Below are 14,916 nucleotides of genomic sequence, written 5' to 3'. Positions count from 1 at the left end.
GTTGACTCGCCATTGAGAGGGGGTAGCCATCGTCAACCAGGAGTCCAACTGGATGCCAATAAACAGTCTTCGCTGACTGGGCATCAGAGAGATCTTTCCATAATTCGCTGTAAGCCCTAGCTTGGTAACATGGGACACCAGCAATGCTGACTCTCTGAGGGCATCTACCCTTGACTGGGAACAGATCAACCAGTCGTCCAGGTATGGAAAAATTCTAATCCCCCTGGCCTGTAATGGAGACAGTACCACTGCTACACACCTGGTGAAGACACTTGACACCAGTGAAGTCTCGAGCGGGAGCACACAACTGGTAAGCCCTTCCCTCAAAGGCGAAATGGAGGAATTGCCTGTGCTGGGGCACGATTGGAGCGTGAAAATATGCATCTTTCAGGCCGATGGTTGTAAACCAATCGTTCTGCCTGATGCCTTGCAGCCCATCCACTGTATGTAACATGGGGAACTTGAAAACCTTGAGGTGTGTGATCAGAGGTCTTAAATCCAGTATGGGGTGAAATCCGCCTTCTTTCTTTGCGATGATAAAATAAGTGGAGTAGAATCCACTGTTCTGTAAAGCACTATCTAATTGCTCGATGGCCCTCTTCTTCAGGAGAGCCCAGACTTCCTGGCATAGGGCCAGAGCTTTGTTTGGGTCCTTGACTAAGGTCATTTTGACTCCCTGGAACCTCGGCGGTCGGCGTCTGAATTGAATGTAGTAGTCCTGTGACAGGGTTGATACAACCCTGCTGCTAATCTCATGGAGCTGCAGTTCATGCATGTTATCTCAGTCAATCCCTCTCTTAATTGTTCAACCCCCAGGCAAGAGGGGCATCTCTCATGGCCATCCACTAGTTTCAGAGGGGCCAGGCAATCAATACATGTCATAAACATGGGTACCAACAGTAATTACTATCCACGAGGTTTTCTGCATGTGACCACTTTGCCAGGTGGTAATTGAGCATGAAGAGAGAAATATATACACTTTTCCGTATCTCTGCAAATAATTAAAGAAATCCACAAACTAAACGAAAAACAATCACCTGTTTTGATCACCCTCCTTCAGGGTGCGGTGTGTAGCCTCTCCTACCACAAAGAGTCAATTATGAGAATTAAACAATAGCAATATTGGGAAATTCTCCCTCTATGATAACTATGCACTGCGATGCACTATAGCCAATAATTAAGTCAATTCACGGACTAAATCATGGGGATGAAAAACAATCGGGGTGCGCTGCTTACCGACAGAGCATGTTCACTGTGTGAAATGTCAGTGGATCAGATTGGAAAATAGGTCAAATCCAATACCAATGTTTCAGACCTGTGTGAACCAAAACTGCACATTCATAGCTGCCACTACTCACACAATGGAGCCATATAGTATAATCAATCATTGTTATATGCATTGAGAAATATTATACATATTATCTGCTACTATAGTTCCTTTTTACAGGTCATTTAAACATCAATAGGAGTAAAACACTTGTAAAGATTGCCAGGTTATAATCGAAGTTTAGGAACTTTTCTCTCAATTTAGCCTGATTTCCACTTTACAAATTTCCAAAATATCAGCAGTATTACGTCTTTAACAAATGCCTTTTGGGTTGAGGGGAAACGGAGGGGGAAATCAACCTTAATTGAGTGAATGACAGTTTTATCAGGGTCTACAAACACCTTTCTATAGATTTGTGTTGAGCTATAATAGAATCTTGAATCCCTCCCAATATGGCGGATGTGTTGACGTACTCAAGTAGCTAGCGACAGTGGCTAATGCGTCCCCTGCTGTTGTCTGTGGTCTGCGCACACACGCGCATGCACACACACACTTTACACAAACAAACAGAATTAAATTTAGCGTTTATGCGATATTCCTCACAGACTAACTTTCCTCATTTTAAACATACCACTAATTATATCTAAACTTATATTTAGAAATATCTAAAGTATCTAAAAACAGAAAATAATATGTACTAGCGAAAAATATTAGCTGCAGCATTTCCTTTATAAACAGTGTCTGTTTCCAGGGAGAACACGGTGTGGGTTTTGTATCAGTTTTATGGCTTTCACAAGGTTTAGAGAACTTACATTAAAGTCGTGTGTCTTGTTGCTGATGCTTCTGGTTGCTACCCAAAAACACGCCGGTGCACCTTTCAAATAAAAGCGTGTGGTTTCTATGTGGCCTGTAATAAATACACGATGGGGCGTGCTGTCATAGGAAAATAATCAACGTCGGGGTGGTATGATGCCCGGAAGTTGATTCTTTTATAATATATAACAGCACGCCCTGAAGTGTTTTATTCCTTTTACATCACAGCAACTATTCCACTTTTTTTATTAAATAAAGGAAAATTTGTTTATAGTTATATTTAATGGTGTAGAAAATCCATAAGACAAGTTATTTCCTGTAACATTTACATTTATTATATTATTATAATTATAACAATTACATTTTATATAAATGTTATTTCACTTACATTATAGTAGTAGTAGCCTCTCTTGTTTCTGTCTCTTTAAGTTATTACGACTAAGAAATGCAGCTTGCCATGTTAAAGAGAAACCTTCATGAAGACTTCCCATATCTGAAAACACAACAACATAGTAAATGTGTGATATTTTTCATCATGATATTATTATTGTTGTTGCTATTGTTGATGCTGCTGCTGTTGTTGCTGCTGCTGTGTTGTCATTGTTGCTGTTGTTGTTGCTATTGTTGTTGTTTCTGCTGTTGTTGCTGCTGTTGTTGTTGATATTGTTGTTGTTGCTGTTGTTGTTGCTACTATTGTTGTTGTTACTGTTGTTGTTGCTGCTGTTGTTGTTGCTACTATTGTTGTTGTTGCTGTTGTTGTTGCTGCTATTGTTGTTACTGTTGTTGTTGCAGCTGTTGTAGTTGTTCTTGCTGCTGCTGCTGCTGTTGTTGTTACTGCTGTTGTTGTTATTCAACTAAAAAAGACAAGGCAAATTTATTTACACAATTCATACACATTGGCAATTCAAAGTGATTTACAAACGAGCAAATAAAAGAAAAGAGAAAAATAGTAGATTTAAAACTATATAGTGCATTATAAGAGAACAAATAATTTTTTAAGTCAAAAAGATGAATACTTTAAGTTAGTGGTTCGCAAACCTTTTACAGTGGCGTACCCACCCCAGGTGTTTTAATATCCTTTTTCGTACCCCCCTCTCTCAAACTGTGTTGTCTGACAGTGGCATCCTGTGTATAGTTTTTTTTCTTTTAGCCATTTCCCCAAGCATTACACCAGCTATATCAGCCGCAGCAGGAAGAATGAAGTCCTCCACAATAGTATGGGGTTTGCCCGTCTTAGCCACTCTGCAACTCCCCATGTCAGATGCTTCCAGACCATTCCTATTTAGGTTTTCCTACGCTGTTATAAAAGCCTTATTACTCCTCAGTTGTCTTAAATGTCTTTCAAAAAACTCTCGAGGTTTATTTAGCAAAAAGTAAGTAGCATGCTTTCTTTCTAAATGTCTGCGCAGAAATGCTGGTTTCATGCAGTTATGAGAGAGTATTTTTGCACATATACACACTGTGGCTGGGGATTTTCTTCACTGCCAGCGTATGTAAAGGCCAAAGAAATAAATTTTTTCATCATATTTGCGCCTCTTTGATGGTTCTTCTGCGGATTACTGGTGAAGAAGAGGTGGCGTTTCAACTTCGGATACACTGCTGTCTGTATCAGCATGAACTTGGCTAGTAGCACTGGGTACACTTACGCTTGCTACGGATGCGGTGTTAGAGGGACCTGGGCCACTGCTGTCAGAGCACTGTGGTTGTGGGCCGATATCTTTGTAGCCACATCTCCATTTTAATGTTACGAGCTATTACTTAACTTCATCACATAGCCGTGTGCTGGCGATAAATGACATGCGGTAAGATGCGCACTGACGCATGACTGTGAGTGGATGCAGTTTTGACCGTGAAAGACAGGATAATTTGATTGGATGTCATGTATTTGACCTTTAGAACATTGCAATTTTGCTGTTTGTACACTGGAGGGGGCACAAGTTTATTTTTGGCCGAAAAATATGAATTAGAATTTTGATGTTATTTAGTGAGGCAGAATTAAATGAACAGTGAATCTCAGCATTTTGCTTATATATATATATATATATATAGCATGGGGGGGGGGCAATGGGGACAGCGGAGCTCCAGCCAGAGGCCAACAGCGAGGTCTCGGCTGTGGAGCTCCCCCCGGAGGTCAACCCGGCGACCTCGGAGCTTCAGCTGGAGGCCTACGGCGAGGTCTCGGCTGTGGAGCTCCTGCCCCCCAAAGAAGCCGTCCCGTTGTCCAGCCCGGCTGAGGAGGTCGTCCCGCTGTCCAGCCCGGCCAAAGAGGCCGTCCCGCTGTCCAGCTCAGCGGTCGAGGAGGCCGTCCCGCTGCCAAGTCCGGCCGAGGAGGCTGTCCTGAGCTCCAGTCCAGTTCCAGTCCCTCCAAGTTCCAGTCCACTTCCAGTCCCTCCAAGTTCCAGCCCCACTGGGGACTCCGCCCAGCCTTCCAGCCTTGCTGAAGACTTCGCCCAGCGTTCCAGTGCCGTCAGGGGCGGCGCCCAGCATTCTCGTGCCGCCGGGGGTGGTGCTCCGCCAGTCTGCTGCCCGGCGGAGGCCGCCTCGTTTTCTGTGTCAGCTCGACACAGCTTTCCCAGGGGCCCAGGACCCCCGTTGGAGGGGGGTTGTTGGTGCTCCGGGAGGAGCGCCTTTGGAGGGGGGTAATGTTACACCACGGCCAGCAGATGGCACTGTGGCGCTGCTTACTAGAGACTGAACTGGGTGAAGTGGACACGTGACGTTTGTTTTGGTTTGTTCGCTTCATGTTTGAGTTTGTCGTTAATTTGCCCCAGGTGTCCATGTTTAGTATTAATTATGTTGGGTATTTAAACCCCTCTGGTGGATGCACACATCGCGTGATATTATTTGTAGCTAGATACTTGAGAGTGAGAGTCACCAGTATTGAGGGTGTAGCATCTAGGTTTAGCATGCTAAGCGGTCTTTGTTGTTATGTCCCGTTTCCTGCCTCGATTCTAGTTTCATGTTTATTCACTAGTCCCGTATAGACCGCGCTCCCTGTGTTTGGTTTTTGTTTGTTTATGAATAAAGACAGCGCTCCTGCGCTTACTTCCTGCCCACTGTCCTGTTTCGTTACAATAAGATCTTAGTTGTTATTGTTTTGTTATTATTATTATTTTTATTATTATTAAGTTGTATATAGTCAATATTATTACTAAGTTTTATATATATATATATATATATATATATTTTTTTTATATATATATATATATTTTATATATATATATATATTATATATATATATATATATATATATATATTTTATATATATATATATATATATATATATATATATTATATATATATATATATATATATATATATATATATATATATATATATATTATATATATATAATATTTAGTATGGTCACTTATTATACCATAGCACTGTTCAGTTCTTGAATCTGATTGGTCAGAAGGTGTTGATTAATTTTCTATAACAGCATCAGCACTTTGTAAGCGTTTATTTTTAAAATATTTAAGTTTGCCTTAAAAATATTACTATGTTATTGAATCAAACTACAGCTAAAAATAATATTTAAATCGAATAAGTATAATAAATACATCAAGCATTTTGTTTAAGTTTTCTTAAATAAAAGACATGCACAAGTGCTAAATTCATACAAACAGACATTTAATCATTTATAATTATATGTCAAACACTTTAATAAACTATTAAACAGTGGTCAAAGTGCTTTACACATCAGCAAATAAAAGAACAGAGAAAACAGTAGCTGTAAAAAGATATTGTGCATTATAAGAGAACAAAGAAAACATTTTTAAAAATGTAATACTGTAAGTAATAAATAAGATTTATAAACCTATTTCTAGACATTTTAATAATTTTGAAGTTGTACATTGTGTTACGACATGGCGAAATCAGCGCGGCAGCTCACAACGTGTAGTGCCGACCAGGGACTTGGTGGAGGAGGACAACACTTCCCAGCCATACCCGTGCTCGAGTTCGCCGGAGTTCTGATTACGAACACCTGCAGACACCTAAGGTTATATAAGGGCCTCCCTAGCATTAGCCGCTTGCGAAGTAACCGCTCAGCAGCCTTGTCCCTGTTTGTTTACCAAGCCGACTTTCCTAGAAGTGTTTTCCCTGGTGCTCGACTTAACGCTCGTCTTTCACTACGCTTTTGCCTACGCCCCTGATACCTAGCTTACCTGCTCTATCCCGACTCGATTCTCATTTCGTGCTCAGTCTCACGTCATCTCTCCGCTTGCCTGCGCTTATGTCCGTCTACGCTCCGTAACACATTGTTTATTGCATTTGCTTCGTTTAAGAAAAAATGCTGTTTTTTTGAGAAAAAAATGATGTTTCAATAGAATACTGAAATAATTGTGAAATTTATTGATCATTAAGGATTACCTATTTCCTGTTATATCGTATCAAAGGAATATACCTGGAAAGCGATAATAATAAAACTCATGTTGCTGTCATGTGAAACATTGTCAGGAAAAGGATTAAAGGCAACATTTCCAGTCATTACACTCGAAATAAAATGTGCTCCCTAGTCAAGCTGTCTTAACAGGTGATTGATTGCTGCAGCAACTTCCAGAACTCAACATCAGCCTGAATAAATAAAATATATAGAAATCACCAAAATGAATGTTTCACATTACACAAAACATACAGTAGGGTGCGTCTCAATCAGCTCCCTAGATCCCTAGGTGGTGAATCAGTATACGGTGTACATGAGCTCGGGCACTGGTAAAGACCCTGACTCACTACACATTAGGACACTGATGACTCAATTTCCGGTAACATGACTACGTACTCGCGTTGTAAAACATCACCACTGGCACTTAACCACAACATGCAGGACGGACATCTTTCTAACATTACATGTCATATTAATTTGTCTGTCATGGTACTTCAAGTAGGATCGTAGACTAGTTAGTAGATTTTTAAAAAATCATTAAAGTCATTAGACTCAAATAAAAAATATATAGAACGTTAAATAAAGTTAAAAATCACTAACGTAAGTAATCATTTGAGAGCTACAACAACAGCGTTCGTCCGCCACATTGTTCGATCTGAGAGGCTTCTGAAAACATGGTGTCATTTTCAGTAAGGGAAAATAGTGAACATCTATGCTCCTTGGTTTTCGTGGTGCATTGTGGGATTTTTAGGGAGCAAACATCCCAGTGCACACTGGTAGGATTTCGCAAGTGAGACAGCCCTTCAAATCGTCCACTCCCTGATCAGTGTCCTGACTACTGAACTATGGAGCTGATTGAGATGCACCCATAAACTCATATCCATTACGTCACAAACAAGTCTATAAACTTCTGATTGCAAATTCCTGACAAAAAAAAAACAGTTTTATTCAGTCATGTGCTGATTATTTTAAAACATGGAATGGAATGAATATAATGAATAATATGGATTAACAATGGTGGCTACACAGATTTACACCGCAAACATTTTATGGTTACACTATGGTGTCAGTGTTTTTCCGTACCTAATTCAGTTTTCCTGAAAGTCAAATCAAAATTGCATAAATTATGCAAATAAACAGGTTAAGAAATGAAAAAATCCTGATTAACTGTCCAAAGATTTTGGTGCATCACTACAGTTGAGTATTAAAAAACAACAAGACTTAACAGTGTGTGGTAGAAATGCTACATGTTAGCATTTGGTATGATTTCTGATGAGTCTGATATGAGAATGTGAGATTTAAACCACATACAGTGCCCTCCACTAATATTGGCACCCTTGGTAAACATAAGCAAAGAAGGCTGAACAAAAGATCAAAAGGTTAAACAATAAAGAAAATTTTCACAGCTATCTTTGCTCATATTTACCAAGGGTGCCAATATTAATGGAGGCCACTGTATGTTCTTGAACTGTATAAACAGTTGTTGGTCCTGGATTCAGACTATTGGAGCTTATGGTACTACGGCAGCTCTGACTACACTGTAAGCACAGATACACACTCGGGGCTGTTATTGATGGGAAATTATCTAATCTGACCTGTAATTCTTCCACCAGTTTTAAATTATCGTCCAGCTCCTCTTTCTCTTTCATGTCACTCGTCCTGGACTCTGGAATATCACCTGCTTTCCAGTATGGATCCTCATCAATCGGATGAGCGTATCCGACTGAGTAGTCCTGAGGAATGAGTGGGAAAATTCATATTAATATTATTTACACATCAAGGTTTTACTTTTAACTGTTTGACCTCCCAGCATTCCCTTCATACAGCAACATGTACCATCAAACCTTAACATGCCTACACTGGCTAAAATAACGACACTAGCCATTTTTAGTGATCAGAACAGTACATAAACTTAAAAAGGGTTCTCAGTTCTCACAGGGTAATAGCCACAAGGAGAGTAGGAAGCAGCTGGTTGTTGAAAGCTTGGCACTTTTGAATCCAAGAAGTCTGGGCTACGGCACTGATTCACTGGGGGTGGGAAACATTGAAGATTAATAAACGATTCATTTCTTGGTAAGACATAAACAACACATCACTAAGATAGATTATTCAGGAACGATATTACAGCTCCTGCAGCCCCTCTGCACACAGTTTTTGTTCATTCTTTGTCTACTGTATTAAATAACATGTTGAAATGTCAATATTTAATGGTGAAAAAGTCAATTTGTTTTATTCCTGACTTGTACAAATAACCTGGAAGATATGTAAAATGATAAACCATGAATAAGCTACACTAAAACAACAACAATGCATTAAGCTGTGCCTGCATCTGCTGCATAAAGCAACAGAATATATATATATATATTTTTTTAAAGTCCACCACATTGCCAAGCACCACAGGGTAATAATCACTCAATTAATGTTAAAAATGAGTTTATGCATGGCATTGTGGGACTTCCTGCTTATAGGTACAGACTAATGACATGAAGGACAATCATGTTCTGAAAATGGACTGTAATGGTGTTGATACCCCACTCCTGTACACTCCCACAGCCCTTTTTAATTTAATGCTGAGAAGTTTGAGCTGGTGAAAGGGGACACATTCAAGTAAAATATTAGTTGTTAGATAGATATTATTAGCTGTTAATAGATATTTAAATCCAGCATGTGTGCTTTTTTTTTTTTTTTTTTTACAGCATTTATTTTCTATTCTAACTTTAGAACTACGTTGTTCTGGTATTAAACATATAACAGTTGTTAGAAAGACTCATTAGAAGACTCTGAATATCTGAATTATGCACTGAAGGTTTAATATCAAAACATAGAATTATATTGACTGATATCGGTTATCTTAATTTTTATCTATTAAAAATGGATATTTGGGACAAAAGATAGATAGATAGACAGATAGACAGATAGATATATAGATAGACTGAAACACCAACACTGAAATTGTGAAACAATGGACTGGGCTCCATCCTAAATTGCATACAATTAAACTACACATCAGAATAACGCACTTTACTACTGTATTTACTAAAGTAGCGTGCAAATCGAATGCTTATACTAATTAAGGCTGAGCTCACAACTGTTATAAAGGGGACAAAATGTATTAAATCATCATCACCTGGTGTGTAAAACCCATGCTGTGAGTGATGAGGCATGACGCCCTGCTGCATGTGCATGACGCTGGAGGGATGTGCACTCGGCGAGTCCACTGGGAAGTGGTGGGACACAGGGACCGGCACAACATTGTTAGTGTTTAAAGTAACTGGAGAAGGATCAACATGGCCCACTACAAATGCTTGGGAAGATTTGGACGTTCTGTCACAGTCCTTCTCCTGCTGAGGGCCATTACAGGGATGGTGGTAAGGGGTTCCCTGATGTCCAAGCAAGACTGAACCTGAACAGATAGAGACAAGTCAAGTATTAATAAACTAACACTACAGATGATGACCGAGGCCACAAAGTTATCTAGCTGGCACTGTACTAGCAAAATGACTTACCCTTTCTCATTATATTTGTCTATTGTCTCTTTTTTCTACACATTCCTATATATGCATAATCTTTTTTTTTTTTTTTTAAGGCTAATGGATTTCTCTATCCAGTCTTTCAAAGGACATGGGCTAAAATGTTTCCAGATTTAAATAATTCGCACAGTGGCGGAGAAACCTGTGGACTAGGGTTGAGGTGGGTTTCTTCCAGGTTCCAGGTTATAAGTGGAGTGTTTATGGTAAATTGGCACTATGTGTGAACGAGTGTGTGAATGTGTGTGTGCGCACGGTGCTTTGCAATGGACTGGCGTCCCATTCAGGATGCCCAGTTTTCTCACTATAGGCCCTGGATCCATAATGAACTTGACTAGGTTAAAGTTGTTACTGAAATGAATGAATGAATATATTCTGTCTAATCTTTTTATCTGCTTGTTGAAACACTACCAACCTGTTAAGGCAGAGGTTTCCTGCATCACATGATGGCAACGTTTTGATTTCCTGTTGGTCACCTCTATCCCGGCAAGCTTGGCCTTGTTGAGACGCGTGAGTCGCTTTAGTTTGAGTAGAAGCTCAGGCTTATCCCGTTTGAAGTACGGGTTGTAAAAGTGGTGCAGTTGGGCCTTAATGGATGAGATGTTGGGATGCTTGTCTGAGACATCACGGTCTGTGCGTTTTTTTCTGAAGCCATACAGGTTCAGCTGGCGAACGAAACTGATGAAGTCCGTCGTTCTGAAATACTCGGTCACCTGCCTGGGTTGGGACAATAGCACTTCAGCTTCGAAGGGTAGCTGATGGATGAGTATTCCTTCCCCGGTGGCGTCCCAACAGATTGAGCGAATCTGAGGATCGTTCACCAAACACCACAACTTGCCAGGGAAGTAGATGGGGTTGATCAAGCTGACCAAAGTTGTTTCATTGATTTCCATACCAGCTAAAAAGATTTGTAGCCAGCTGGGTGAAAAAAAAGGAGACTGAATGTAACAATTACTCTCAAGCACTAACTAGATAGTAGGTGGCTAGCTAACACATAACACATTCATCTTCAGTAACAGCTGAAAATCACTAACAATAACAAGCTATAGCATTAATGTTATCAAAATTGACCGTTAGAGTTGTCAAGCAACCTGGCCGTAGCCTAAATATTCAAACAAAAACAGACCCAGAGTAATTTCTAAGAGCTACATGATCACGTGTGAAATATTTCTTATATATGAGCACATACACCTGCTATGTGGTTCCTTTTTGGAGTTCTCTGTTCCCTTATCGCTTCTCAAAGCCGTTAAAACTGGTCAGGAACCGTTACGCGCATGCACCAGCCTCAAGCATTTAAATTCTGGAGACTGGGCAGGTGGAGGCGCCGGACAAATTCATGAATATTCAATGAGCTTGTGTGGATTTATACAATCAGAGTAACCTGTGCCTGTGACTTCGTTCAATCCCAAAGTAAAGTCCTGGTGCGTATTAACGTGCATCAGAAAATAGTGACGACGCTATTCGCCATGTTTTATAGGAGAAACGGTGAACGTTTAGGTCAGCAGTGGCAAACATACTTTAATGTAAAAGTCAGTTCCAGGTTCCAGGATTTAACACTATAATATGGTAAACCCATAATCTGGAAAATTTTGATTGAATTGCAGTCTGTTTTTCTTTTGAGGTTTATGTATGTAGGCTCATCACTCAGGTATGATTATATCAACCTATGACAAAACAATGCTGTGCCGTACACTTTTAACTTTTCAGTGGATATTACAGAAATTCCCAAGTTCATAACAGACTGTAATGATTGATTGAGAAATATAAAATGTATATCCATCCATTTTCTGTACCGCTTATACTACTGGGTGTTGGGAAACCTGGAGCATCGGGCACAAGGCGGGGTACACCTGTGAGGGAAATTATTCATTTTTACTTTGTAATAGATTTGTTGTTGTTCTGTTTCATTCTCAACAGAGGATAACGTCTAAGAAGGCCATGTCATGTCACTTAGATCAGTACAGAATGTTTATCTGCTATACAGAGACACAAATATGTTCTTCCGTTCAAGGTTCGTCTGCACATCTTCTAAGACCCTGAAACAAAGCCTGTTTGAACTGCCTCAAACCGCTTCTTATCGGTACACAAAAGTGTGCCATGCTCTGCGTTTCATATCTATAGTAGTGGTTCAGCACAACCACTTCAGAATGCTCTCATTATTCTATCCTGCTTTAATCTATCCTGTATTAACCATCTTTCTGTAATACACCTTTTTTTACCTTCAGAGGACTTCAGAGGTCTGCGAGTGTTTCCTTGCTAATTTCCACAACAATTTGGCGTCTCCTGGCTGGGCTGCGTGCGTCTTCTCAGGTTTTCTGGACAACAGTGGCCTCCACACTAAATGGTAGGAATCATCAAGAATTTAGAATTTAGAATTAGAATTTTGTGTCAGTGTATTGCTGTCATAGTGTATTGCTGTCATAGTGTATTGCTGTCTGTATGGAAGGGACTCAATGATATAAGAAATGCGTGTATTACATTGAGAGAAGTATTACATGGAGCGGTTTCTTATAAGAAGTTCCAGGAATTTCACCTCTGCGATGGCAGAGATATTGGTGTTTCTTAGATCACAGCTTCAAAACTAAGATATATACCGACAGTGGGGTTGATCAAGGTGACAAAAGTTGTTTCATCGATTTCCATACCAGCGAAAAAGATTTGTAGCCAGCTGGGTGAAAAAAAGGAGACTGAATGTAACAATTACTCTCAAGCACTAACTAGATAGTAGGTGGCTAGCTAACACATAACACATTCATCTTCAGTAACAGCTGAAAATCACTAACAATAACAAGCTATAGCATTCATGTTATCAAAATTGACCGTTAGAGTTGTCAAGCAACTTTGCCGTAGCCTAAATATTCAAACAAAAACAGACCCAGAGTAATTTCTAAGAGCTACATGATCACGTGTGAAATATTTCTTATATATGAGCACATACACCTGCTATGTGGTTCCTTTTAATAATTCTCTGTTCCCTTATCGCTTCTCAGAGCCATTAAAACTGGTCAGGAACCGTTACGTGCATGCACCAGCCTCAAGCATTTAAATTCAGGAGACTGGTTAGGTGGAGGCGCCGGACAAATTCATGAATATTCAATGAGCTTGTGTGGAGTTATACAATCAGAATAACCCGTGCCTGTGACGTTCTTCAATCCCAAAGTAAAGTCCAGGTGCGTATTAACGTGCATCAGAAAATAGTGACGATGCTATTCGGCATGTTTTGTAGGAGAAATGGTGAACGTTTAGGTCAGCAGTGCCAAACATACCGCCCGCGGGGTCTCTGTTATTCCTCTAGCAGGAAAAAAAAAAGCTTTAGGCCATAAATTATGACAAAATGTGCTAATATATAACTCTTCATTAGCAATCCAAAAATGTGAAGCTGTGGCCTTGTGTCTCTCCAATGAATTTAGGGCTTTTACAGCAACAGGGATGAATACTGATAAAATAATAACTGTAATGTTTTTGTTGTTGTTTTGTAAATAATTTTAGCAAATTGTGTTTTTGTTGTATTACATCTTATTTTAGTGTGTATTGATCACTTGTATTTAATATAAAAGTCAGTTCCAGGTCCCAGGTTGTAACACTACAATATGGTAAACCCATAATCTGGAAAATTTTGATTGAATTGCAGTCTGTTTTTCTTTTGAGGTTTATGTATGTAGGCTCATCACTCAGGTATGATTATATCAACCTATGACAAAACAATGCTGTGCTGTACACTTTTAACTTTTCAGTGGATATTACAGAAATTCCCAAGTTCATAACAGACTGTAATGATTGATTGAGAAATATAAAATGTATATCCATCCATTTTCTATACAGCTTATACTACTGGGTGTCGGGAAACCTGGAGCATCGGGCACAAGGCGGGGTACACCTGTGAGGGAAATTATTCATTTTTACTTTTTTAATAGATTTGTTCTTGTTCTGTTTCATTCTCATCAGAGGATAACGCCTAAGAAGGCCATGTCATGTCACTTAGATCGGTATCAGAATGTTTATCTGCTATACAGAGACACAAACATGTTCTTCTGTTCAAGGTTCGTCTGCACATCTTCTAAGACCCAGAAACAAAGCCTGTTTGAACTGCCTCAAACCGCTTCCTACTGGTACACAGAAGTGTGTCATGCTCTGCGTTTCATATCTATAGTAGTGGTTCAGCAAAAGCGCTTCAGAGCGCTCTCATTATTCTATACTGCTTTATTCTATCTTGTATTAACCATCATTCTGTAATAAACCTTTTTTTACCTTCAGAGGACTTCAGAGGTCTGCGAGTGTTTCCTTGCTAATTTCCATGACAATTTGGCGTCTCCTGGCTGGGCTGTGTGCATTTTTTCATGTTTTCTGGACAACAATGGCCTCCCCACTGACTGGTAGGAATCATCAAGAATATAGAATTTAGAATTTTATGTCATAGGTCATTGATGTCATCGTGTATTGCTGTCTGTATGGAAGGGAGTCAATCAGTGCATTTACATGGACAACAATAATCCACTATTAACCCGATTAAGACAATACTCTGATTAAGAAACTACCATGTAAACAGCAATTTTTAATTACCTTAATCCGATTAAAGTCATACTTGAAGTAAACACAAATTGAATTAAGACATGTGGAGTACTCCTGTTTCAGTCGCATTATCGATGTGTATTACAGACATGTACACACCTTAATCACATTATTAACATCACGTGAGAGTTTTCACTGCATTGTGCAACAGGACATGTACACAGACTGCACTCTTCAATCGTTTTACGGCAAACAAGAGCGCACGGCTACGTCCCAAACCGCGTACTTGCCTACTATAAGCCTGTAGTAGGAGAAATGCATGTATCTCGGCTACTATATAGACGGTAAGTACGTGGTTTGGGACACAGCCCACGGCTTCAAGCAGTCGTCTATTTGCACGTACAGCATGACAA

General features: G+C 39.6%; 1 protein-coding gene across 6 annotated transcripts; it reads right to left on the bottom strand.

Annotated features, from left to right (window-relative positions):
* Nucleotides 1-5,692: 5,692 nt before the first annotated feature.
* Nucleotides 5,693-14,379, bottom strand: LOC128599207 (heat shock factor protein 5-like). 6 transcript variants are annotated; one of them, XR_008384372.1, is made up of 9 exons: nucleotides 14,243-14,379; nucleotides 12,473-12,662; nucleotides 12,214-12,331; nucleotides 10,410-10,912; nucleotides 9,595-9,870; nucleotides 8,404-8,495; nucleotides 8,063-8,200; nucleotides 6,250-6,658; nucleotides 5,693-6,068 (listed from the first exon to the last, which is right to left on the bottom strand). XR_008384372.1 is itself a non-coding variant. In XM_053610688.1 (8 exons), exons 4-8 carry the CDS (start codon nucleotides 10,885-10,887, stop codon nucleotides 6,611-6,613), a joined length of 1,032 nt encoding a protein of 343 aa, XP_053466663.1. In that variant the 5' UTR covers nucleotides 10,888-10,912; nucleotides 12,214-12,331; nucleotides 12,473-12,662; nucleotides 14,243-14,379; the 3' UTR covers nucleotides 5,693-6,610. The 6 variants fall into 6 exon arrangements, 4 of the variants coding, with proteins under 4 accessions (XP_053466663.1, XP_053466665.1, XP_053466666.1 ...); XR_008384371.1 differs by having other exon boundaries at nucleotides 5,693-6,377; nucleotides 6,489-6,658; XM_053610688.1 differs by having other exon boundaries at nucleotides 5,693-6,658.
* Between the last annotated feature and the right edge of the window lie 537 nt (nucleotides 14,380-14,916).

Source organism: Ictalurus furcatus, chromosome 22 (assembly GCF_023375685.1).
Source record: "Ictalurus furcatus strain D&B chromosome 22, Billie_1.0, whole genome shotgun sequence".
NCBI lineage: Eukaryota > Metazoa > Chordata > Actinopteri > Siluriformes > Ictaluridae > Ictalurus > Ictalurus furcatus.
Note: the sequence above shows the minus strand (reverse complement) of the source record. Positions and strands in the feature narration are given on the sequence as shown.

Excerpts from the sequence above, each read along its gene's own strand:
- LOC128599207 (XM_053610688.1), bottom strand. The coding sequence starts at position 10,887 with ATGGAAATCAATGAAACAACTTTGGTCAGCTTGATCAACCCCATCTAC. Across the intron at positions 8,496-9,594 it reads GCATGGGTTTTACACACCAG|TGAATCAGTGCCGTAGCCCA; the intron begins GTGATGATGATT and ends TCCCACCCCCAG. Across the intron at positions 8,201-8,403 it reads CTCCTTGTGGCTATTACCCT|GACTACTCAGTCGGATACGC; the intron begins GTGAGAACTGAG and ends CTCATTCCTCAG.